Source organism: Musca autumnalis, unplaced genomic scaffold (genome assembly GCF_047663935.1).
Source record: "Musca autumnalis isolate F117 unplaced genomic scaffold, ASM4766393v1 scaffold_2, whole genome shotgun sequence".
Taxonomy (NCBI): domain Eukaryota; kingdom Metazoa; phylum Arthropoda; class Insecta; order Diptera; family Muscidae; genus Musca; species Musca autumnalis.
In genome coordinates, this window is record NW_027411755.1 from 243,790,308 (window position 1) to 243,814,982 (window position 24,675).

Sequence of the window (24,675 nt, forward strand, 5' to 3'; positions counted from 1 at the left end):
TTGTTTTAGCAATTTGTATTCGCTGCCACCTATACGATGGTACAAGTTTCATCAGGGGCAAGTCCATACTTCCTGAGAAAATAGCCTGGAAGGTACAAAAAGAACCCCTATGACACCGTGTAAGGCGGATCTGCCAATTCGGTCCACAATTTGGTCTTTGTAATATTTTGTGCAAACTTAGTTTAAGTTCGAAGATAAATCATATCGGTCTACTCCTTCAGGCACCTCCTCCACAAAAGTTTAAAAAGTTCGGAAAAATTGTGCACAAGATAACTTTTGATGGGAGTGACCGATTTGTTCCATACTTTACACATCCTAAAATATCTACCAGATATAGATCAGGTTCGAATATGGACTATATTTGTCCACTCATTCGGGTACCTCCCACACAAAGTTTTGAATAAATTCACTTAATGACCTGCTCTCGAATCACTTTGATTTTTGTTGAAGCAACTTGCAGTCGCTGTCTCAATTACGGCAGTAAAAGTTTTTTTCAGGGGCAAGTCCAAACTTCTTGAGAAAACAGCCCGAAAGTTGTAAAAAAACCTTATGGCACCATATGTAGTGGCTGGAGAGCTCGAACCGAATACTGCGTTCGTCCACACTTTGGTTGTTGTAATATTTCTTCGAATATTAAATGAAATTCGAAGGTGGTGCTTATAGCTCCACTCATTCCGTTACCTCCCCCACAAAAGGTCGAAAATATTCGCTAAAATGGTACGCGCGATTTCTCATAGACGTATCAACCGATTTGGATCTCTAAATATTGTCGAATTTAGTTCAAATTTGGACTCTATCTGTCCAATCCTTGTGGTTCCACCACACAAATGTTCAAAATGTTTGTGTGGTTAAGGGTCTGTTCGAGGATCCTTTGGACATTTTTACCGAAAGTGTTCTTAGTGGTCCTGTTTACAGCGATATTATGTTTTTCGTAGGCTAGTGTGATAAAAAAGCTCTATCTCTCCCGCAAATTTTTGAGCTTTAATCCTATCTATATTTTGTCGATTCATACGCCCAAAATAATTTTTTTTGGAAAAAAGTGTTTTAATCCACACAGGCTGAGGGTATATCTCTGTCGGCAAATCCGACTGACCATTTTTTAGTTGTTCTTCTTCTCTGCGAGTATTGTTGGCTGACAAGTTCTATGGCAAAAAATTGGGAAGGTAGGTCCACGTTTTGGTATAGCCCTCATATAACGGCACCTCCCGATTTTTGGTATTATGAAGATTTTACCTAATTTTCTCCACCAAATTTGGGTGAATTTTTGCATTGAGGGTTCCCAATGGACAAAAAACTTTTCTAATAAAAATGATGAGGATGGGTCCACGTTTTGATATAGTCTCCATATAACGGTACCGCCCGATTTTCAGTATTTTGAAGCTTTTAGCCACATTATCCAACCGAAGTAGCTGTTATTTGGTATTTAGTCTTCGCAGCCAGAGCAGCAAAATATTCCTACAGAGAATTGTGGGTATTGGCCTACGTTTTCATATAACCCCCAAGGAACGGTACCTCCCGATTTTCGGTATTTTAAAGGTTTAAGTCATATTATCCACACGAAATGTTCAGTCTTTATTTATTTTTGTGGGTTTATTAAGTACATCAAAATTTTGTCTTCAGAGATTTTCCAAAAAAAGGTTTTTTTGGCCGATTAATAGTAAAAGAACGGTCCAATGTTTGGTAAAAATCGAAATGTTGACTCCATTTTCACGATTTTTTTAATTGATATTTTCCAATGTCCACTATTAAAAACAAGATTATTAGGTACCTAACAAGCCTACAAATATATATGATGATCGACACCGCAAAACGCTTTGTTAAAAAGGGGGTAACCCTCTAATGAGGTGGTCACAGAAAAAGATAACGCGTTCGTCGCAAGCCTTTGCAGCTGGCACCTTTATACATTTGAAGAACTCACTTTTAGGGACGTAGTCAGACATGCATCTCGACACCGTTTCGTATTTATCAAGGCGCGATATCTCTTGAACCGTTTGTCAAAAAAAATCTGAAAATATACTGAAATCAAAAACCTCATTTTGAAAAAGTGTCCGATTTTACTCAGAAATCCCCGTATATATTTTCCAAACTAAGTCACAGTGTTAATGTTCTCACAACACATACACATAATCCGATTATGAAAGAGTCTTTGGAGTCTTGCTGTTAATGTTTTGCCACACATTGAGTCCACCACAATAATGCATGACCACGGCAACTTCTCAAAATGTTATGGTGCAAATTTGTTTAGATGGCATGCAGCTGAGAAAAAGAAGGAGTACACTGAATATTGCATAAGTAATGCCATATTTAACCCAGATATGCCCATTGCTTGATCGTGATCATTTTAAAAGACTTTTTATATTATTTAAGAAGCAAATGTGAAATAATAACAGTATGTTTATAGATTTTTTAAACATTTTTTGAAAAAAATGGTTTTTGAAGCCACTTTTGGACACAGGGTTTTATCTTATAACTGGGAGTTATGGGACACAAAACATTTGACATATAGTCCAAAGACACCTTTTCGGCATCTAGTTAACGTTTTTTCGTAGTAGGCTCCACCTCGTGTATGTTTTCGTTATAAAACTACCCAATAATTAATCGGTCATAACGCAAATAATTGTAAACACTAAGCGATAGGTGGCAACTTCGATGAACTAGACCTCAAAACTCAAAAATAGTAGCTCAAAATAATGGAATCACATAATATCCCAAGAGCTACAGATGTGTACTAAGTATATCACCAAAATAAACGGTACTTTGATAAACATAACATATCAAATTAGCAAGAATTTTGTGTGTCCTATATATAGGACGCTGGGCATATCTGGGTTAAAACAGCGTTAATCGCATTAATCTCTCTGTGCTTAAAATAATTAACATCTTGTGTGTACACACAAGACGGAGGACAACAAACAAGACATACTCTTGGCCGTAAGTGTTGCGCTTGTTGCTACAACACCACATGAGGCCTCCGAAAAGTGTGATCTTTGGACAAAACAAACAACAACTTCATATGTGGTGGCCCTTAAGACCAACTCACAAAATGAGGGAGGAGGTGAAAAATCTTAAAAATATTTTCCAACAAACGTCACACATGATGGGATTCACATCTCTCCCTTTTTTCTACAAGTATGAGTATGCACCTTTCCCTGTCTTTTTGTTTGTGGCCATTGTTAATTCTGCATGAAATTAGATTTGCATATAAGTAAGGATTTCGAAATGTTATTTTTCCTTTGCAAAAACTTGAAGGTATTTAAAAACAGTTTAATGTGCAAAATGCGTTCAACTCAAAACAAATGACTTTTCCTTTTTTGACGCTTTGTTTTTGTAAAGTAGACCACCTTTCACGGCCAAACAAAAAAAAAAAACAACTACAGGGCGTGAATAAAGCAATTGTTTTCCCAGAAAAAAACAACAACTAAGAGTCACACTTTAACACCCTTTTTTGAGACTTCGAAACTAAACTAAATATCACAACAACAAGAAAACGAAAGGATCATCCATAACAAGTGATAAAAACAAAAGATTTACAAAATGTTGTTTTTTTTCGTCAATGTCATTGCTGTAACGGGGGTCTTGGTCTGAGAGCGAGAGAGAGATTTGTTCAATTTTCCTTGGTTTGGTTTTTGTGTTTTTTGGAGGCGTTTATCGAAGGTGGCAAACGGCCATTAAAAAAATCAGTTAACCCAAAAATTGTTACCAATTTTTTTGTGTGTTCCCTTTAGACAAAAAACGTAAATAATGATTAGATTTCCACTAAACTCCTTCTGTGTTATCTTTGTGCTGGCCATTTGTTGGCCCTTTTGTGTTGTTGGCCTTCATTTGTTAATGGTCCAAAATGAAAAGGAAATTCCAGGAAATTTTCATTACAAAACAATTAAAGAAGAAGCAGCACAAAAAATTGAAAGAAAAAACCGTCGTCGTGGCCAAAATAATAAATTGTTCCCCCTTTCGGATGGCTGGCTATCTTCAACAACAAATAGCATGAGGTCTCTGCCAGTCAGTCTTGCTCAAACAAGTTGGTCCTTTTGTTTGATAAGAAAACGAAGAAACATGCACACACACCAAACAATCTTCAAAGAATCATTTCTCTGTTACTATTCTAATTGTTCCAAAACTACTTTACAGCAACAACAACAACAAAACAGCACCTCCATCCATCCATCCATCCAAAAACCGAAAAAAGGACCAGTAGTAACTATTTGACTTTGATCATTTAGCCTCTTGACCACTTTTTTTCTTCTTTCGTTGTCCATTGTTATCCAATTGTAATCAATTTGAAATTTATAGACCCACATTGCATGATATTCTCAAGTGGGAATTGTTCTTCCTTCGTTCAGGGCAGTGCACACACAAAAGGTCCTTAAAATGCGTGTGAAAATGTCATCTTTGCTTGACACTTGAACATCTTTTGAAAACTGTGGAAACAAAACAATAGTGCCAATATTGATGTTATTTCATTGTTATTTGGAGAACAACAAAAAAAGAAGTTGAAATAGAAGAACAACAATGAATAGAAGAGGTGAAAAGAATAGAAGAAAAAATGATTTATGTGGGAATAATTTTATTGCATTTTGAACATTAAACAAAATATTCCGCTTTTTCACTTTTGCTTGGGGACAAAAAGTCTGGTGGCAAAGCATTCGAAATGTAGAAACCAACGCCCACAAGCGCCTTTGATGTTTTAGTTTTTTTTTTTTTTTTTTTTGTGAAAGTAAAAACCGTAATAACTGAACTCACGTTTTCAATGCACCTTGAATTCATAACGAAATGGGTATAAAAGTTTTTAAGAAAAATCAATAAAATTCAACGACATTTGGATCTTAGAAATTCACCATTGTTTGTATGTTTAATGGAAGATGTCGGTAGCATTTCACGGGTTACACCTGTTTTAATAAAATTATGACAAATTCCAAGGAAATCGAGACCGATAGACTAAAGGGAAGTCTATAGACAAACGGTGCTGTATTTTAAAGGCTGGACTCATTCACATGACATAAGGGAGAGTTAAACAAGTGATCCAAGGCTATAGTCGGGTCGGGGCCGACTATGTAATACCCTACACCACTACCCCCGTTCATAAGCTTTTGACTAATAAAATTCAAAATATTAAAATTGGGATAGCTTAGCGCCTTTGCTCTGAATGTCTTCATTAACACAGGTAAATTTTTTTGAAACGCATTTAAGTGCATCGACAGTACAACCCAAATAAAAAATGGAAAAGTGGGATGTATGCCAACCATCAATAGGCTTCTTTCTCTGTTAGACCCCCATCAACCCCCAAAATTGCGTGAGGATCCGATCAAAATTTCGTAGTGTGATTGCACAAAAATGGAAAAAGGGATGCATTACCGACTATTGCGATATCTCTGTTGTTTGACCACCTATGACAACCTACTTCACATCGTTGTAAAGGTGATATTTTTTACCTTCCTTGCCAGGTTTTGCTTTCGATATACCTCATACAGAAGGGAGATATTAACTTTGAAATAAAACGTTGGTCTTTTTTCCAAATATTTTTTTCACATTTCGACCCCTCAATAATATCCGCCCATTATCAAAAATCAGAGGGTTTTTTCCTCTGTGGGACCCCCAATAACATCCAAAATTTCGTGACGATCCAATTCAAATTGCGACCTGAAGCGTGATTTCCAAAAAAGTGGAAAAATGGATGTATTACCGACTATTGCGATATCTCCGTTATTTGGATACCTACACCAACCTGCTTTATATCATTGTAATGATGGGATTTTTCACTTTCATTGTCAGACTTTGCTTTTGGAAGGTCCCGAACCAAAGCTGTGATATTCGTCATTATTATTAAAATCGCAAAAATGAAAAGTTGTGTTCTATTAGCGGCTATTGCGATATCTTCGTTGTTTGACCACCTACGACAACCTACGTTGCAAAGGTGATATTTTCTACTTTCATTAACAGGTTTTGCTTTTGATATACCCCTTTTAGAAGCGGAGATATTCGCTTTGAAATAAAACGTTGACTTTTTCTCCAAATAAGTTTTTTCCCATTCCGACCTCTGAATACTATCCGACCATCACCAAAATCAATAGGCTTCTTTCTCTGTAGGATCCCCATTAGCCCCCAAAATTTCGTTATGATCCGATTAAAATTGCGACCTGTAGCGTGATTACAAAAAAATGAAAAAATGGGATGTATTGCCGACTATTGTGATATCTCCGTTATGTGGCCACCTACGCCAACCTACTTTGCATCACTGTAAAGATGGGATTTTCTACTTTCATAATCAGACTTTGTTTTTGGAAGATCCGCAAACGAAGCTGTGATATTCGTCATTATTATTAAAATCGCAAAAATAAAAAGTTGGGTTCTATTAACGGCTATTGCGATATATTCGTTGTTTGATCACCTACGAGAACCTACTTTACATCATTAGAAAGGCGATATTTTCTACTTTCATGGCCAGGTTCTGCTTTTGGTATACCCCATATTGAAGCTGAGATATTCGCTTAGGAAAAAAACGTTGTCTTTTTCCCCAAATAAGTTTTTTGCCCATTACCACCCCTAAATATTATCCGACCATCACCAAAATCAATAGGCTTCTTCATCTGTGTGACCCCCATTAACCCTCAATATTTCGTGACGATCCGATCAAAATTGCGACTTGTAGCGTGATTTCCAAAAAAGTGGAAAAATGGGATGTATTACCGACTATTGCGAAATCTCCGTTATTTGGTCACCTACGCCGACCTAGTTTACATCGTTGTAAAGATGGGATATTCTACTTTCATAGCCAGGCTTTGCTTTTGGAAAGTCCCCAACCAAAGCTGTAATAATCGTCATTATAATTAAAATCGCAAAAATGAAAAGTTGGGTTTTATTTGCGACTATTGTGATATCTTCGTTGTTTGATCACCTACGAGAACCTACTTTACATCATTAGAAAGGTGATATTTTCTACTTTTATTGTCAGGTTTTTCTTTTGGTATACCCCGTATAGAAGCTGAGATATTCGCTTTAAAAAAAACGTTATCTTTTTATCCACATAAGTTTTTTGCCCATTCCGACCCCTAAATATTATCCGAACATTACCAAAATCAATAGGCTTCTTCCCCTCCGGGACCCCCATCAACATCCAAAATTTCGTGACGATTCGATCAAAATTGCGACCTGTAGCGTGATTACAAGGTTTAGATGGACAGACGGACAGACGGACAGACGGACAGACGGACAGACGGACGGACGGACGGACACACATAGCCAGATCGACTCAGCTCGTCGAGACATTCATTTTGGTATATATAAGTATGGGTCTACGGCCATTATTTCGATGCGTTACAAACTTTTTGGCCAAAACCAACTTATAATACCCTCCCCACATAGTGGTGTAGGGTATAAAAATACAATATGTATTTGGAAAGTAGGGAGAAACTTTTATAAACAATAACGGTATTCGCCTTATGCAACCATGTATACAATGTTTCCTCCATATAAATAACCAAAGACTCACTAGAGAATTTCAAATTTTTAGGAGAGCAAAAATAAGATTTTTATACCCTTACCTACACTTTTATATAAGCTTTGTTCCTTTACCTTTTTAATGGTAAAAGTGCTAAAAGAGAAAACTTTCAAAATTGCTTTATCATGACCAGTTTTACCACAAAATGGTAGATCTGATAACAATGTCAAAAAGAAACAAACAAATTCAATTTTCTTGCTATACCCTCCACCATAATATGGAGGGTATAATTAAATTTGTCATTCCGTTTGTAACACATCGAAATATTCATCGGAGACCCTATAAAGTATGTATATTCATGATCAGGGTAAAATTCTAAGTCGATATAACCATGTCCGTCTGTCAGTCTGTTAAAATCAAGATACTGCTCGCAATTTTTGAGATAGAGCTTTGTAATTTAATGTAGAAGTTTCTATTACTCCTAGGATGTTTGGTATTGCGAATGGGCTATATCGGCCCACGTTTTGATATAGCCCCCATAGAACGGTAACGCCCGATTTTCGGTATTTTGAAGGTTTTAGCTTCATTATCTCACCGAAATAGCTGAAAGTTGGTACTTAGTCTTCGTTGGGGGTATAAAACTTTCCCCCAGTATTTTGTCGGCATAGGCCCGCGCCTTCATGTAGCCCCCATAGAGCGGTACCTCCCGATTTTCGGTATTTTGAAGGCTGTAGCCTCACTATTTCTCCGAACTGGCTGAAATTTGGTATTTAGTCTTCGATGGGGGCATACAACTTTCCCCCAGAAAATGTTCGGTATAGGTCCACGCCTTCGTATAGCCCCCATAGAACGGTACCTCCCAATTTTCGGTATTTTGAATGTTGTGGCCTCAATATTCTTCTGAAATTTGGCATTTAGTCTTCGTTGGGAGTATACAACTTTCCACCAGAAATTGTTTGGTATAGGTCCATACCTTCATATAGTCCCCATAGAACGGTACCTCCCGATTTTCGGTTTTTTGAAGGTTGTGGCCACAATAATCCACCGATATGGCTAAAATTTGGTATTTAGTCTTCGTTGCGGGTATAAAACCTTCCCGCAGGTAATTTTCGATATATGTCCACGCCTTCGTATAGCCCCCATAGAACGGTACCTCCCGATTTTCGGTATTTTGAAGGTTGTGGCCACAATAATCCAACGAAATGGCTAAAATTTGGTATTTAAGCTAGGGTCACATTAGGCAAATATTTGCTCTAGCGACCGGAAGTGTGCGCTTACTGAGAGCAAATGAGCGTAAATAATGCATTGAAATTTATGCTCACTTGCTCTCAGTAAACACACACTCCCTGTCGCTGGAGCAAATATTTGCCTAGTGTGACCCTAGCTTTAGTCTTCTTTGAGTCTTAAAACTTTCCGTCAGAAATGTTGATATAGCCCCCATAGAACGGTACCTCCCGAAGGTTAGCCACATTGTTTTACCGAAATTGCTGAAATTTGGTATTTAGTCTTCTTCATAAGCAAAAGGAAACTAATTGTTCCATTTTACTGCATTACAATTCGTGGTGAAGAATATAACAAGTTCGGCCCGGCGGAACTTAACGCCGTTCTTACTTGTTTTATTTCACTCTTCGGGCACCTATGAAACAAAATTTCAAAATTTTTCCCAGTTTAAGGACAGCAAGTTGTCCCTTGTTGTTTCAGGGACAAACCATACTTCTTTAATAGCCAAAAACAAAAATCTTCTATAAGGTCTAAAGCGGAGAGCACCTGCAGGTGTCTCTCCCACAAAAGCTCAATACTTTCGCTTAAATGCAGCTTAAGGCCTGTTGGAGGATGGTTTTGACATTTGTTACAGAATGTACTCGTATTTACAGCGATATAATAGCTTTGTTCCAGAACTAAAAAGTTTTTACAATTTTTACGACTTTTACACATTTTAACCGAAACCCCGTTCCCGTACACAAAAAAGTTGTAAAATGTTCACTTCTCTTTAAACAAAAAAGGCGTTGAATGGCGCTCTCTTTAAACACTTTTTACTCCACAAATTTGAGCGTGTTAAAAATAGTAACATGGTTGTCGGCGTTTGATTGGCTGATACGCCGACTTTGACATTTGTTCCAGTTTTTTTACGTATTTTCCATTTTGTTGTTCCCGAACTATTTCAAAAAACTTTTGTGTGAGAGAAAAATTTTTACAGTTCTCTCTTTTACGAGTTTTACTATTAAAAAGTACGGGAACGAAGCTAATGTTTTTCTAAACAATTCTTCGGTGACCGCAGTGACTGGTAGGTACGATAACTAGTGGAATGGGTGACTGAAAGTAGTCCAAATCATTGCACGTCGTTATATTTCTCTCGAACTTAAATCAAGTTCCAAGATGGTCTTATCTGAATACTCCTACCGTCCGGATCTTAATTGGACTAAAACCACTCGTGTTTGCCTTAGTAGCTGAAGTTCTTTAGCTGCGATGGCTGGATGTTGTGTCTGATTGGCTCGTTGATCCAGAGGTTCTCGATTGTACCATCCTGACGTGTGTGGGTGGGGGTAGCCTGTCCGCAAGCTTTTAACAGGGATGCTCACGGCAATAACACCCAAGTAGTTATTGCATCGACAACATCTTGTCGTGCTGATGTACAGAAAAAAACTTCGACCCCTCCTGCGGTCAGGAGCAGGCAACGTCAAAGAGGCATTCTGCCAGGTTTGAATATTCTTCCACTGCGTAGCGCCAATATTTGCATACCACCCTGGCGTCGAATACCTTATCACGTCCGGCCTTTTGCTTTATAATAGGTCAAGGAGTTTTTTTCTTTCAAATATTACACCCAATATCTTGGGGTAGTTAGTGGGCCGATTCAGGACATCATCGACCAATATGTTTAGGCGGAGCTTCATTTCAGCCATCCAGGTAATGTACAGTGCGGTAGTAGATTCAGCGAGTACAACTATTCATTTGAAAGTTCAATACGTTTGCGTTTTTATTCAGTTGAAGGCTACTTTCCAGACCGCTCTCTTCTCGGTACATTTTGTAATATGAATCTGAAATGTCTCAATTGTTAGGGACTCTCCGGTTGTCTCCAAATACGGCATTCATATTATACCATTGAACTTTCTGGGCAGCTTCATCAGCGTGAATGGTTTAAAAGCCTACCAGATAGGGTTATCGTTTGTACATTTGGACCTCTCTATGTCATGAAGATCTCTCCTAACGTATCTGGTTGGGAAAAACCTCCCCACATCATTGTGGCAGGGATAATCACGACAATAACACTAACAAGCAGGTACTGTTGTTCTGATGCACCGCTAAAGTCTTCGCCTCCTCATGAAGACGGTCCACCGGTGTCATGAGGAGACACTTATCTAAAAGTGTGAGCTCGGATATAGATAGTAGGTCCCATTATTGCTATGAGAGAAGTCTCCTTTGTGGCTTCGGGGATGTTTGTGGAGGGTATTTCAAAAGGGTAGATGAAAAACAGTTCCATAGGTATCAACACTCTACTGGTCTTAGACTTCTTACATCTGATTTCTACGAACGGCTGGCGTTCACACACATAGTTGATTATCCAAGATTTCAAACATGGATAGAGAGAAGTCTTCCTCCACGAACAGCTTGGCATTGTCGACGGTATAGAATGTTGAAAGTAACAGCGGTTCTATCAACCTTCTTTTTCGAATTCCAGAGTGGTTTAACCGTTGCCACAATTTATTCAATCCTGAACCAATGTTGCATTGCTTCATGATTTAGAAAAGAATACCGATCAAAAGTTATGAAGTCGGGTGGTCTGTTAACGTGGGCGGTGATAGTAGGGTGGCCGACTTATCCTCGTAAAAGCATCTTCGTTCACCGTGCAAAATGTGGAGTTTTTTTATTAGTTTTATTTAATTCATAAAATATTCATTACTGTCTATTATGATGCCCCAGTGTCTTTAAGACTTTATAGGGACTAATTGGTTTACAGAAGCTTATACGAACGGTATTATTTTAAAATTTCACAAAAAAAAAAAATATATTAAAAATCAAGAAAGAAAATATATTCAAGTTGCATCAGAAGCATTCCGACCTCACTTGATAAAAATGATTTTAATTCTTTTTAAATGTTGAAATCCTTGAAATAGCCGTAATTCGATTGGGAACATGGTTAAATTAAAGTTATCAATTTGCTCCGCCAGCGCTGTACCCAACTGGTCATTAATTACCTAGTACGGCATGACAACGCTCATGATGAGCATTTAAGTCCATTACCAGCAGACGAATATTGTCTTCCAAAAGCGAAATATCTGGCATATAACGCAAGGTCCAACTTTTCATAGGTGGTATGTACACTACGGTTATGACTTTTTGACATTTTTTCTCAAAAATGATTTCCTGTAGTGAGAATGAATTAACTTTGTCCTATTAACGCTTAAAATAACTTTAATTTCATTTTATTATAAAGAGGTCCCGCACAAATCACTTTGAAAAAAGTTAACAAATTCTATTAAATTAGATTTTTTATCGTGTGCCCATATACCTTGTCTTCAGTGACTGCTTACAGTGCCTTCAAAAAATTGTCAAAAGTTCTGAAAAAATAAAAAACTTTAAAAGCTTTTTGTGCGGAAGCTTTTTTATCGAATCACTTTATAATTAAGATTTTATGCAATCTTAGGTAAAAACTCATCAAAATATGATACAGCGATAGGAGGTTGTAAAAAAGTCATAACCCTAATGTAAATTTAGGCCTTTCCTCAAGCGAGGAAGGTCTATACTAGACAAACTATTGTATAAGAGAGGCAAGTCCTCATTCTCCATCGCAAGGTTTCCTGGATCGTGTAGACCAGGATGTTTCTCCGACTCATAAAGTCTACAATTGTAGACAATATTGATTTGGCATGTGAGTGGCATAATTAGCCCACGGTTTATGGTACCTACACCATAAATGCCTACTTCCAAAACTTCTTTTGTCACCTACGAAAATGCTATTTACTTTTAAAATAAGGATTTGTTCAAAATAGGTAACAGCCCTCATATCCATATTAGTTTTCGACACGTGGATATTTCTTTCTCTTAAAAGGTCATCTCATTTCCAATATGTTGACCTACTTTTTTGCTTCCTTACCACCACATAAGGGCATCGTGCGATTCAAAACATTTTTCGGGCTTTAGCATTATGTTTTCCCAGATTGAAGAAAATATCGTCGCAAACACGTATAAGTATTGCTGAGTCCTTGAAATCAAATCAAGCACCTAGCTCCTTTTTTCAACAAAATTCTTAGGTCATTACAGCTCAACCCAAAAGAGAATTAATTGAAATATCACTATAAAATGACGTTCGCCTTAATAAGGCAAAAAAAAAAGAGAATTCGATTAAGTTTGGTCTTCCTGCATACGGAGATACATATGTTAACGTTAACATTTTAAGTTTGACTCATGGAGAAGAGTATTAGAAAGGGTATTGGTCACATTTAAAGAACTAAGATTCAAAATCGTGTTTTAAGTTTTCTTGTCCATATTCTTGGAGGCATAATGCCACTACACTCCCGTTTTTATTTAAACCAACTAGAAAATGTGTCAAATTACTAACATTTAATGCTTCCAATTAGTTAAACTACCATTGAAACGACATAACCAACACCAAGTGATAACTAGTTCTACTGTTTGACCGGCCCATCCATACTAACATTACAAAGCCTCCTTTTGAAATAATTTATTAAGGTCGGTTTCTCTTGTCCAACATCTGTTTTACATTTTAATTACCGTAAAAATGGTTAATTCATATTTCTTAAGAGGTCCATAAAGAAGAAGACAAGAGCGATGGTAACCTGCTGGCCAACTGTTGGCTATTATCTACTAAATAGACAATAACTAACAATTTAATTCAAACCTTTTGATGTCAAAGAACTTCTACTTCTTCTTATTTACAGGGGGAGCGAAAGAGGGAGAGTAACACCCACATTCCATTCGAAACTAACCAACTGTTGGTTTTTCCAAAATTGACATCAAAAGAATATTGATTTTAGTTGCGTCAATGGTAGTAGTGCTTGGTTGGTTGGTAGTAGCTTGGAGGGTCTTTTATTTTGTTCGTGAAAAGGAATTTCACGTTATTCAGCTATGGGGCGCCCCATCCTGTTCAACGGTTTTATTGTTAAGCGGCAGATGATTAACGGCGACAAAATGACCATGTGACGCCACTTTTGTCCCACTGCTGGCCTTTACCTAATGAATGTGTAAACATTTGGAAAGGTTTTGGCCCAATGACAAAAAAAAATCCAAAGAATGAAACAAAGGTTGTTCTCTTCGTCTACTTCTTCTTCTCGGGTGGAAAGCACCAGGCACGATGATGATTTGTGTTCCCAACCTGGGTTAGGACATAATTTTCATATTTCGTTTCTGTGTTTCTTTTTTCGAGTTTTGAATGAAAACAATAGCTGAGCATTGAGGCGTCTTTGGCGTCACCATTGTTTTGATGGTGTTGCTTGGTTAACATCCGCCACTATTATTATTGTGATTATTCCAATACCGAGTTCCCAATTTTATTGTGGGAGCTTTTTTTCTGATCTTTTGTGTTAAAAAGTGGTTTTTTGTTTTTGTCATTTCAATGAAGGAATCGTAACGAATTGAAAGGTTTTTTTCTTTTGGTCGTTTTTTGGGACAGGAATCCATCCCGCTGTGTGACCATAACAAAGTCACTCTACGCTTTTGTAAGGTAAGAAACCAGGAAAAAAAATGTTCTTATTTTTTGATGTTAAAAAAACTGGCTGGCTGGCTGCTGCTGACTGACTGGCTGGCTGATGTCCAGCTGTGTCAAGTTTAACAATATGTAAATGCGTCAAGTTCATTCCGGCAAATCGTCGTTATAAATACAACATTAAAATTGTGTGTTGTGTGAAGTGTGGGGAGATGCCACAAAGAAACCCCCAAAACAATGACAATCCCCTAAGAAGTATCCAGCCGTGAAAAGATGCATAAAACGACAACGACAAAAGGTTACCTACTTCCTTGAGATAAAACAAAACAAACCCTCGCACAAAGACAATTTTAATGTTTTTGGGGTGAGTGAGGGATAGAGAGGGAGGGAGGCTACCCAGAGGAGGGGGCGTAACTATCCAAATGCTTGGAGGGGCTTCTTCATTTTTTTATGGATTTGCTTAACAAGCTGTTATGAATGTCGTAAATTGTTATAAATTTCGAAAATTTATGTTAAACTGTTTTCCAGAGGCCATTAAAGGCATTCCAGTTAGCCAGCCACGCAGCCACTCCAACCTCTTTTAAGCGCCAGCAGGACAAATATTATTCTTTCTACATTTCATTAAAATATTACGATTTTGGGGACCTATTGTTATTTGGCCTCGTATCAGCGGGATTAAATAAGTCTGTCCAAGGCTGCTGGTATTTTTTGCCTTTGTCACTGATACTTTCATTATAAGCTGAGACAAGCTTCTGGCAATTGTTAAGCTGGCGCAACAGCTTGTGATTATATGACTGTCAATGCGATGATTAAGCCTCACAGCAAGCCGGCAATCATTTGGCATGGCATTTGTTTGTTTATCTGTTGCTCAAAATAAAATTCTTGGAATTCACCCGCAAAAAAAAAAAATAAAATATCCAGTGGCCACTGAGCTGGCTGTTAATGTGAAACAAAAATCACATCAAGATTAATTACAATTGATTAATGTTCAATTTACGGCCGGACAAAGGTACACCAACGCCAAATCATAACTGAAATAACATTTGGCCACTACAAAAAAAAAAAAAAAAAAAAAAAAAATGGTCTGACATTTGCCAAAACTGTTGCTGCTGGGGAATTTTGCTTCCTGTTTTGTAATCGAGGTAGTCGGTTGAACTGGTCAATTCCCTCGCTGTCAATAAAATATTAACAAATAAATTGTTGTCATTTGTTGTTGGGACAAGAGGCCATAAATGTTTTCATTTTACAATGTGTTTTAATTAACATTTTTATTGGGATAATCACATTGCGATATTGGGAGTTGGGTATGTGATTCAAAGGAGATAATCGAAAATGCTATTTTTTTGTTTCTTGCTTCTTCGAATTCCCCCATATACATACATATGTATATTCCCCCAGCATATAACATACACTCTAAACTTTTTGCAACAAGATGCGACACAAATGTGCGCAATTTTAAACATTTGTGTTGAAATTCTATATTTACGCATAAAATGTTTCAAATTTAGGCATTTATTGTTGCATATTCATTCACTTTAGACACATAGGTTCACAATTTCAGCACACTTTAGCTTGAAAATTACATTTCAACAAAAATGTTTAAAATTGCGCACATTTGTGTCGCATCTTGTTGCAAAAAAATTTAGAGTGTACAATGTTAGTAGGTTATTTAAGGAATTTTAAAGAGAATTCTAATATAATTAAAAAAACTATTCGCTCTATATTTTCACATTAGAAAATGCCCGTCTCTAAATGACACTGATTTGAAGACCCAAAAGCCATTGTAATTAATTAACGGGTAATTTGTGACTCTCTGTTCAAGATGATCCAGACGTGCTCATCGTTTTATCGGCGTCTCAAAATTGTCACATAGCACAGTGGCCAATTTTCCGAAAAACCTTACCTAAAATCGAAAAATAAATTTACACTAAATAATGTCAAACTTTGCTTACAGGATCCCACTGCGTATAGTTATGAAAAAATATAATATACGTTTATTGTTCAGAAAAGCAGTTCAAAATTACCTTATTTGGAAATTTACCCGCAACGTGTCATAGTCTCAACATTTAAGTTGTTTTAAACAAGTAAAAAAGTGTCAGTCAGTTTTCCCGGCAGATATATACCCTCAGCCAATGTGAAGCGAAACTTTTACCACCGGACAGATCGAATGTATTTAAGGTCTCTTCAGAATTTGGTGGTCTTTTTGGACATTTGAAATTGCCGACAAAAATGTGGATTAGGAATTAACTGCACTAAGACACAAATGTTGAACTTTTGTAGGGCAGGTACTCTTAGGGAGGACCGATATGGGTAATTTTAGAAGTTAAACTAAATTTTGATAAAATATTGGACCCAATTGGTTGCCCCATTCAGGTGATCTCGTCCTAGCATTTAAGTGACATTTTTTAAATATTGGGGAGAAGTACCGAAAGTTGTGGACCGGTATTGCCCATGAAACTAAGTTTGGATAGAATATGACGAAGACCAAATGTTGGACCAAATCGGTTTTACACTTCGAGAGTTACCGTGTTCTCCGACCGCCACATATGGTGACATAGGAGTTTTTCACAACTTTCGGGCTGTTTTCCCAAGAAATATAGACTTGTCCCTGAAAACACTTTTACCGTCATAATTGAGGTTGCGAATGCAAATCGCTTCAACAAAAATGAAAGTGATTCGAGAGCAGGCCTTAAAGTGAACTTATCCGAAATTTCGTGTGAGAGGTACCAGAAGGAGTAGACAAATATAGTCCATATTCGAACCTGATCTATATCTGGTAGATATATTAGGATGTGCAAAGTATGGATTACATCGGTCACTCCCTTCAAGAGTTATCGTGCGCAAAATTTTTCCGAACATATTTGAAGTTTTGTGGGGAGGTACCTGAAGGAGTGGACCGATATAGCCCATCTTCGAAATTAAACTAGGTTTTGATAAAATATTACGAAGGCCACATTTTGGACCAAATCGACAGATCCGTTCGAGAGTTATCTTGCGCTCCAACCACTACACAAGGTGTCATAGGGGCTTTTTGCACCTTTCCGGCCATTTTTTCAGGAAGTATGGACACGCCCCTGATGAAACTTGTACCGTCGTATGGGAGGAAGTGAATACAAGTTGTTGCAACAAAATCAAAGCAATTCGAGAGCAGGTCCAAAACTGAACTTATACAAAATTTTGTGTGGGAGGTACCCGAAGGAGTGACCAAATTTTAATTATATAGGTCCACGTTTTGATATAGCCCCCATATAAGGCCCCATATATAGTACGCGTCATTTTAAGATATTTTGAATGTATTAGTCCCATTTGACCACAGAATCGGCTGTAACTTTGCGTTTCAAGAGGCAGAGAAACATATCTACCAAAAAAATGTTTACATAGGTCCACGTTTTGGTATAGCCCCCATATAACTCCCCATATATAGTACGCGTCATTTTAAGATATTTTGAATGTATTAGTCCCATTTAAGCACCGAATTAGTTGTAATTTGGTATTTTGTGTCTCCAGAGGCTAAAAAACATTTCTACCAAAGTTTGTTTCTATAGGTCCAGGTTTTGATATAGGCCCCATATAACGCCCCTTATATAGTACGCGTCATTTTAAGATATTTTGAATGTGTTAGTCCCATTTGAGCTCAGAATCGGTTGTAAGTTTGTATTTCTAGAGGCTAAGAAATATTTCTACCATAAAATGTTTATATAGCTCCAGGACGATATCTCCCGATTTTCGGTATTTTGAAGGTTTTATTAATTATTAATCATAATATCATCATAAATTAGTCGGTATAGGTCAACGTCATCATATAGTTCACATAGATCGGTACCTTCGGATTTTTGGTGTTTTGAAGGTTGTGGCCTCAATATTTCTCCGAAATGATCGAAATTTGGTATTAAGTCTTCCTTGGGGTATAAAACTTTTCCCCGGAAATTAGGTATAGGTCTACGCCTTCATATAGCCCCCATAGAACGGTACCTCGCGATTTTCGGTATTTTGAAGGTTGTGGCCTCAATATTCCTCCGAAATGGCTGAAATTTGTTGGTTAGTCTTCATTTGGGGTATAAAACATTCCATGTGAAATTTATCGGTATAGGTCTACGCCTATATACGGGCTATATGACCCCATAGAACTGTACCTCGCGATTTTCTGTATTTTGAAGGTTGTGGCCTTAATATTCCACCGAAATGACTGAAATTTGGTGGTTAGTCTTCATTTGGAGTATTAAATATTCCTGAAATTTGATATTTCGTCCTCTTTTGGGATGCAAAACTTTCTCCTAGAAATTTACCTGTATTGGTCCACGCTTTAATGTGCAATCCATGGAACGGTACATCCCAATTGTCGGTGTTTTGAAGGGTTTAGCCTCATTATAACACCGAAATGGCTAAAATTTGGTACATAGTCTTCGTTGTGGTATAAAACTTTCTACCTGAAATTAGTCGGTATAGGTCAACGTCATTATATAGCTCTCATAGAATGGCAGCGCCCGATTTTCGTTATTTTGAAGGTTTTAGTCTCATTATTCCACCTAAGTGGCTGAAATTTGGCATTTAGTGTTTTTCCGGGTCACAAAAATTTCTCTCAAAAATTTGTCAGTATACGTGCATGTTTTGGGGGGTACCCACATAGAACGGTATTTCCGGTATATCGGTTGTAAGTTTGTATTTCTAGAGGCTAAGAAATATGTCTACCATAAAATGTTTATATAGGTTCAGGTTTTGATATAGACCCCATAGGACGATATCTCCCAATTTTCGGTATATTGAAGGTTTAAGCCTCATTATAACACGGAAATGGCTGCAAGATGGTACTTAGATCCATGTCTTCATATAGCCCCCATAGAACGGTACCTCCCGATTTTCTACATATAGCTCGTTCTGCGCCAAATTAGCTGATATTTGGTATTAAGTTTTTGATAGAGGTATGAAGCATTCCAGACGAAATGTGCCGGTCCTCAAATACCCCCATCACGGTGCTCTTGAATCAAATTTAAATGGAAGGTGATTACACTTGGGAAGTTTTTGCGGATTCTGAAACTACAATGTTCATAGATGAGAAAAATAAATAAAAAAAAAAACAAAAAAATCGACGGAGCGCTTTTTAAATAAATCGCGATTCAAGTTGACATTTTTTAGGTTTAGGTTTTCATAATTTTGCTTAGAAACTGCAAGTCCTATCAAAATGAGACTGAAGAAAATGTTGTAGCTATGAAAATTCTCTACAAGATTGAACTTTACGGTATCTTCGTAGGTTTTACCGTTATTGAGATATAGAAGTTCAAATTGGGACAATGCACTGACTGTATCGCCCCCTTATAAAACAATGTCAGGAAGGGTGCGTCTTAACTAACTTCTAATGAAAACCGCTTACACAGGGGAAGTTTTTGTGAATTCTGAAACAGCAATGTTCATAGATGAGAAAAAAACAAAAACAAGAAAAAATCGCTGTAGGAATTTTTAAATAAATCGCGGTCACAATTCACATTTTTAGGTGTTTTTTAGGTTTTCACGATTTTGCTTGGAAACCGCAAGTCCAATCGAAATGGAGCTAAAGAAAATGTTGTAGCTGTGAAAATTCTCTACAGAATTGGCATTTATGATTTGTTTTCAGGCTGTACCATTTTTGAGATAAAGAAGCTCAGTTTACATTTTTAGGTTTTTTTGTTAGGGTTTCGCGATTTTGCTTGAATACGGCAAGTCTTATCGGCATGTGACCTGAGAAAATGTTAAAGCTGTGAAAATTCTCTACAAGACTGGCTTATGTAATTTTTCCTAGGTTGTGCCATTTTTTTTAGATATATAAAGGAGACTATACAGTATTGAATTTGAATTGTCCCAATTTCAACTTCTCTATCTCAAAAGTTGTAAAACCTACGAAAATATCATTAAGGTCAATCTGGTAGAGAATTTTGTTAGCTACAACATATTCTTAATTCCCATTTTGATAGGACTTGCGGTTTCCAAGCAAAATCGCAAAAACTTTAACAACCCCTAAAAACGCCAACTTTAATCGCGATTTATTTAAAATGCGCTCTGGCGATTTTTTTTTTGTTTTTTTTGATTTTTCACATCTATGAACATTGTAGTTTCAGAATCCGCAAAAACTTTGCAGGTGTAAGCACCTTCCATTTAAATTTGATTCAAGAGCATGGTGCCATAGGACCGTACCTTCTGATTTACGGTATTTTGAAAGTTGTGGTCTCAGTATACCACTGATATGACTGAAATTTAGTATTTAAATTGTCATGGGTGTACAAAATATTGCAGAAGAGAATTATTAGTATAAGCCCATTTCTTCAAATAACCCCCATAGAAGCGTACTTTCCGATTTTCAGTATTTTGAAGGTTGTGTCATCAATATCCCATCAAAACGGATGAAATTTAATATTTAATCTTCCCACCTGAAAATTTCCGGTATTGTTCCAAGTTTTTATATACCTCCCCCATAGAAAGATCCCGCCCAATTTTCGGTATTTTGAAAGTTTTAGCCACAATATGTATTTAGTCTTTGCTGGAGTTAGGAAACTTTCATCCAGTAGATTCGTTTTGTGGATCGATAGGTGATCGTGAAATTCTTATTAATTAAATTAATTTCTTTAAGATAAATTTTTAAATTCAATTGAAAATTACAATATCCACTTAAGAAAAAACGACAAAGTCTCCATAACTCTCGCTCCCTCAAATTGATCTTGTTGCATGAACTCAGCTAAAAATAAACTCTTTGTAATGTGATCTCCAAATAAGAAAAATGCCTATTAGTGGAAATTTATTAATAACACAATGTTTCTTTTTTCTTTCATTGTTTCTTTTACAGGCATTTTTAAAGAAGATCACTGTCTTGCTACCTACACTACAAGAGTGAATGAATGAGAGCACCCACCAATCAAATAATAGATGTGGAAATAACTTGGTGTGTTTAAAATAGAGCATTTGGAAATACGCCCACATTCAACACCACCACAACCAATAACATTTCTAAAATTGAAAACGATCTTTAAGACAGCTATTGTCAACCGCCATCAACAACAACAACAAGAACACAGATAAAACCACAACAACCACCACCACCAGCCAGCGGCAGGCAACATCACCTTCAAAGCAACAACTCCAAAGCGTAAGAGGAAAAGAAAGAAAAAATCTCAAACGCCATAACGGCCATAGAAAACCGTGTTCAAACAACAACAAAGTATTTTTCTGTGTGTTTCACAGCCATTAACACAGAAGAGCCCCGAGCAGGCAGCCTAAGAAAAAAAAGTAAAAAATAAAGGTGTTTAAATCACCATTTGAAGTAACACATCAGTCTGTCAGCAGCTGCTGCATAACGCGCTTGTTATCTCTCTGCGTAGCCGAAAGAAATAAAAATCGTAACTAAATAATACCACAAGCGAGCGATAGAAGTACCAACAAGGCAAGAAGTAGGAAGGCCAACAAAACATAAATTGTTATATTTTCTAACATAAAATAAAACGTAACAAAAGTAATTGTGTTGTGCTGGATTGCGGCCAATCATTGCGGTGGAAGCTAAGCCATAAACCGCATATCATTTTGCTGGACAGCTAGAAAGAAAAAAAAAACAACAAGAGATTAACTTGAACGCCGCCAACAAACGATAAATACGTTTTTTTTTTTTTGTTTTGAGTGGAAAAAAGTAAAACAAAGTTTTCCTTCCTTTCCCACCCCTTTCAAAGCAATAACAATCGCTTGAGTGTTCTTATCTCAAACAAAACCACACAATAATAACGCAAACAATAACAACAACAAAAGTGTAATTCATTTTTTTAATTGTGCACAACTGAAATTACTCAATTACTCTCAAAGAGTATTAAAAAATACACACCAACACATATCACCCAGTTATCCGTTAATCAAGCAAACAACAACAAAATACCACCATTGGACTCATTTGAAAATCCCCCCAGAGAGAAGTACTGTGTGTGCTGACGACTACTATTGCTGCTGCTCTTTATTTTAATTGCAAGTGACATTTTATTTATCCGTGTGTGTGTGCTTTTAATCAACCACACAACAACAACGGCAACAACAATAACACAAAGTTAAGCCAACAACAAAGAAGCCAGCAAAGTAAGCAAACAAACAAAGCCACCACCATGTTCGCTGTAATGAGAATCGACAATGATGACTGCCGGTCGGACTTTCGTCGCAAGATGCGTCCGAAGTGTGAGTTCATTTGCAAGTATTGCCAGCGGCGTTTTACCAAACCCTATAATCTAATGATACACGAACGTACCCACAAATCGCCCGAAATCACCTATTCCTGCGAAGTATGCGGTAAATACTTTAAACAACGTGATAATCTAAGACAACACAGGTAAGTTGAAGAACCTAAAATATATAGAAATTAATTAATTAATGTAGAAATTAGGAATTGTTGCATTAGTTTCGAATTAGGGAGTTAAAAATGAAACCAGAATGTGTCACAAAATGTCACGAAACAAAGTTTGGAAATTTTTGAAGAAGAAAAAGAAAGAAGTTAGAAAAACGTAAATATTCGAAGTTTAGAATTATTTTGACGATGAATTCACTCCTCGAAGTCACGCGAAAACCAACAGGGGTCGAGGGTTTTAATGTAAAATTAATATGTTCAAATCTCAAAACCTCTCCTCCGAAGAGTGTTAGGTTCCATGAAACAAAAGTTCATTACTTGAAACCATAGATACGTCGAATATTCTCAAAATTACGTACATGTCTGTTTGCTTCCGGAATTTGCAAACAAAGAAGATTCAAATATTTTAGAAAAACAGAGTTTTGGTAGTAGTTCGAACGAATATGTATTTTAATCGTCTTAGTGAAACAGGTCGTACGATCTCTGATGTCTTCTAGCGTCTTTCGTTGTCCTAGAAGTTCATGAGGCAAACAAAGTTTCTTGGGTGTGAGCGATATAGAAGTTTTAGAATCATGTTAAGGAATAAACGCCATATGTTCTGTTACCAATTTCCAGAAAAATCTAAAGAATTAAGCCATTTCAATATCGATGCATATTTTATCGTCCTCAGTAGTGGGATTCTGTAACTCATTTTTGCTGTTACCGACAAAAATTGGTAAAATTAAATCGCAAAATTATGACTAAAAACATAAAGAAAAGTTGGCATCACTGTTTGTGTCGGTAGAGGCTAGCGACTACTTTTTATTCATCGTTAACTTACCGAAAATTTTCGTTAATTATCGAAGTTATAAGCATTTTAATTTTACCGACAATTATCGATAACAGCAAAAATGAGTTACAGAATCCCACTACAGGTCTCGAGTGGATATCTTTGGAAACCAGAAGATTTGAACATTATGAAATGCAGAATGAGAGATTGAAGAAATGTCGAAAAATGCTTCTGAACGGAATCGAAATCTTCAGATTATTAGAACACAAAATTCCAGATTATAGGAACTATTGCTTCTGAATTTGTGAAAATTTCTTCTGTTTTACGCCTCTCATATTCCAGATAAGCATTTTTTCGGTTTGATTAAAGTCGGCTTTGTGATCGATATTTGAAGTTTTTGATGGAAATTTTACCAAACTGTGTTCAGTGAAAATTGTTAAAAAAGCCAGGTATAGACAATTAAAAAAAATCAGAAATCTTTGAAAATACGTTTCTCCAAGTCTTGAAATTTATGGGTAACCCCATCACGTTCCTACGCACGGTAGCTACGTTTCTGGATTCTTCTGTTGCTTATGAACTTATGAGGAAAACTTTAATTTCGTGCATTCTTTGGTTCACACCAATAGTTCTTGGAATAGATGGTGTTTCGTGAGCTTTCCTTTATCTGAATAAATGTTTCCTGCTGAGATACGTAGACGACTTTACCCCTATTACATCCTACTAAAAAGTTAGAATTTGGACTTTGAATAAATTTGCTCAAGGTCGTCTTGAGTACGAAAATCTAAAGTAGAGAAAAAGACTTAAGGTATTTTTATGTTTTGCTCTTGATGTTCTTTAGCTTCTAAAAACTATTGCTCCTCAAGACAACTTTTCTTAGGGAAGATTTTTAGACACATCCTATTTCTTATTAATGGCAAATTTCTTGATCTTATTGATCATTCAATAACTAAATTTAAGATCCTACTTTGTACAAGGTTGTCTGTAGCTCATAAAGTTTGCGAAGTAGATCACACCTCCAGCGTTTCTCGGTACCAAGTTTATTCGGCTTAAAATGCCTAGTTTCTTCGGTTGTTTTGTTATTCGCAAAGTTTGTGAATTCTTTTGTTCTTGACGTTTGTGGAAGAAAGCAAATGTTTTGTGAAGACTTCCTTTTCCCGAAAGAAAGCATGTCCTAGAAACTATTGAAGAATTTCAGCAATGTTATATGTCTGATGATGTGGACTTCATTGGTTTTCTTATTTGAAATTTTGCCTGTTAGGGCAAAGATCATTTTTAATGATTTTTATTATTTTTCTCGTTTAGAGTTAAGCTTGATGATCGGAAATTGAAAAAGTGAAAAAGGAAAGCCAAGTACTCGAATCCACACAGTCACCAAATTACGTTACCTGGTTTTGCTGTTGGTTAAGCAGCTCTTCAGACGTATCGACTGTCGAATGGCTTCTCTGTGCTAGAACTTTTCGTTTTTCAAA

The 24,675-nt window shown here is 36.7% G+C and overlaps 1 protein-coding gene across 2 annotated transcripts in view; it reads left to right on the forward strand.

Moving 5' to 3' along the window:
* drm (odd-skipped family member drumstick) overlaps positions 1-24,675 on the forward strand; it is a 55,825-nt gene that overhangs the window by 24,851 nt on the left and 6,299 nt on the right. For both annotated transcript variants that reach the window (XM_073971231.1, XM_073971232.1), the window contains exon 2: positions 20,908-22,422. In XM_073971231.1, the coding sequence (XP_073827332.1) occupies positions 22,202-22,422 (221 nt within the window). In that variant the 5' untranslated portion in view covers positions 20,908-22,201. The remainder of the gene's footprint in view (positions 1-20,907; positions 22,423-24,675) is intronic.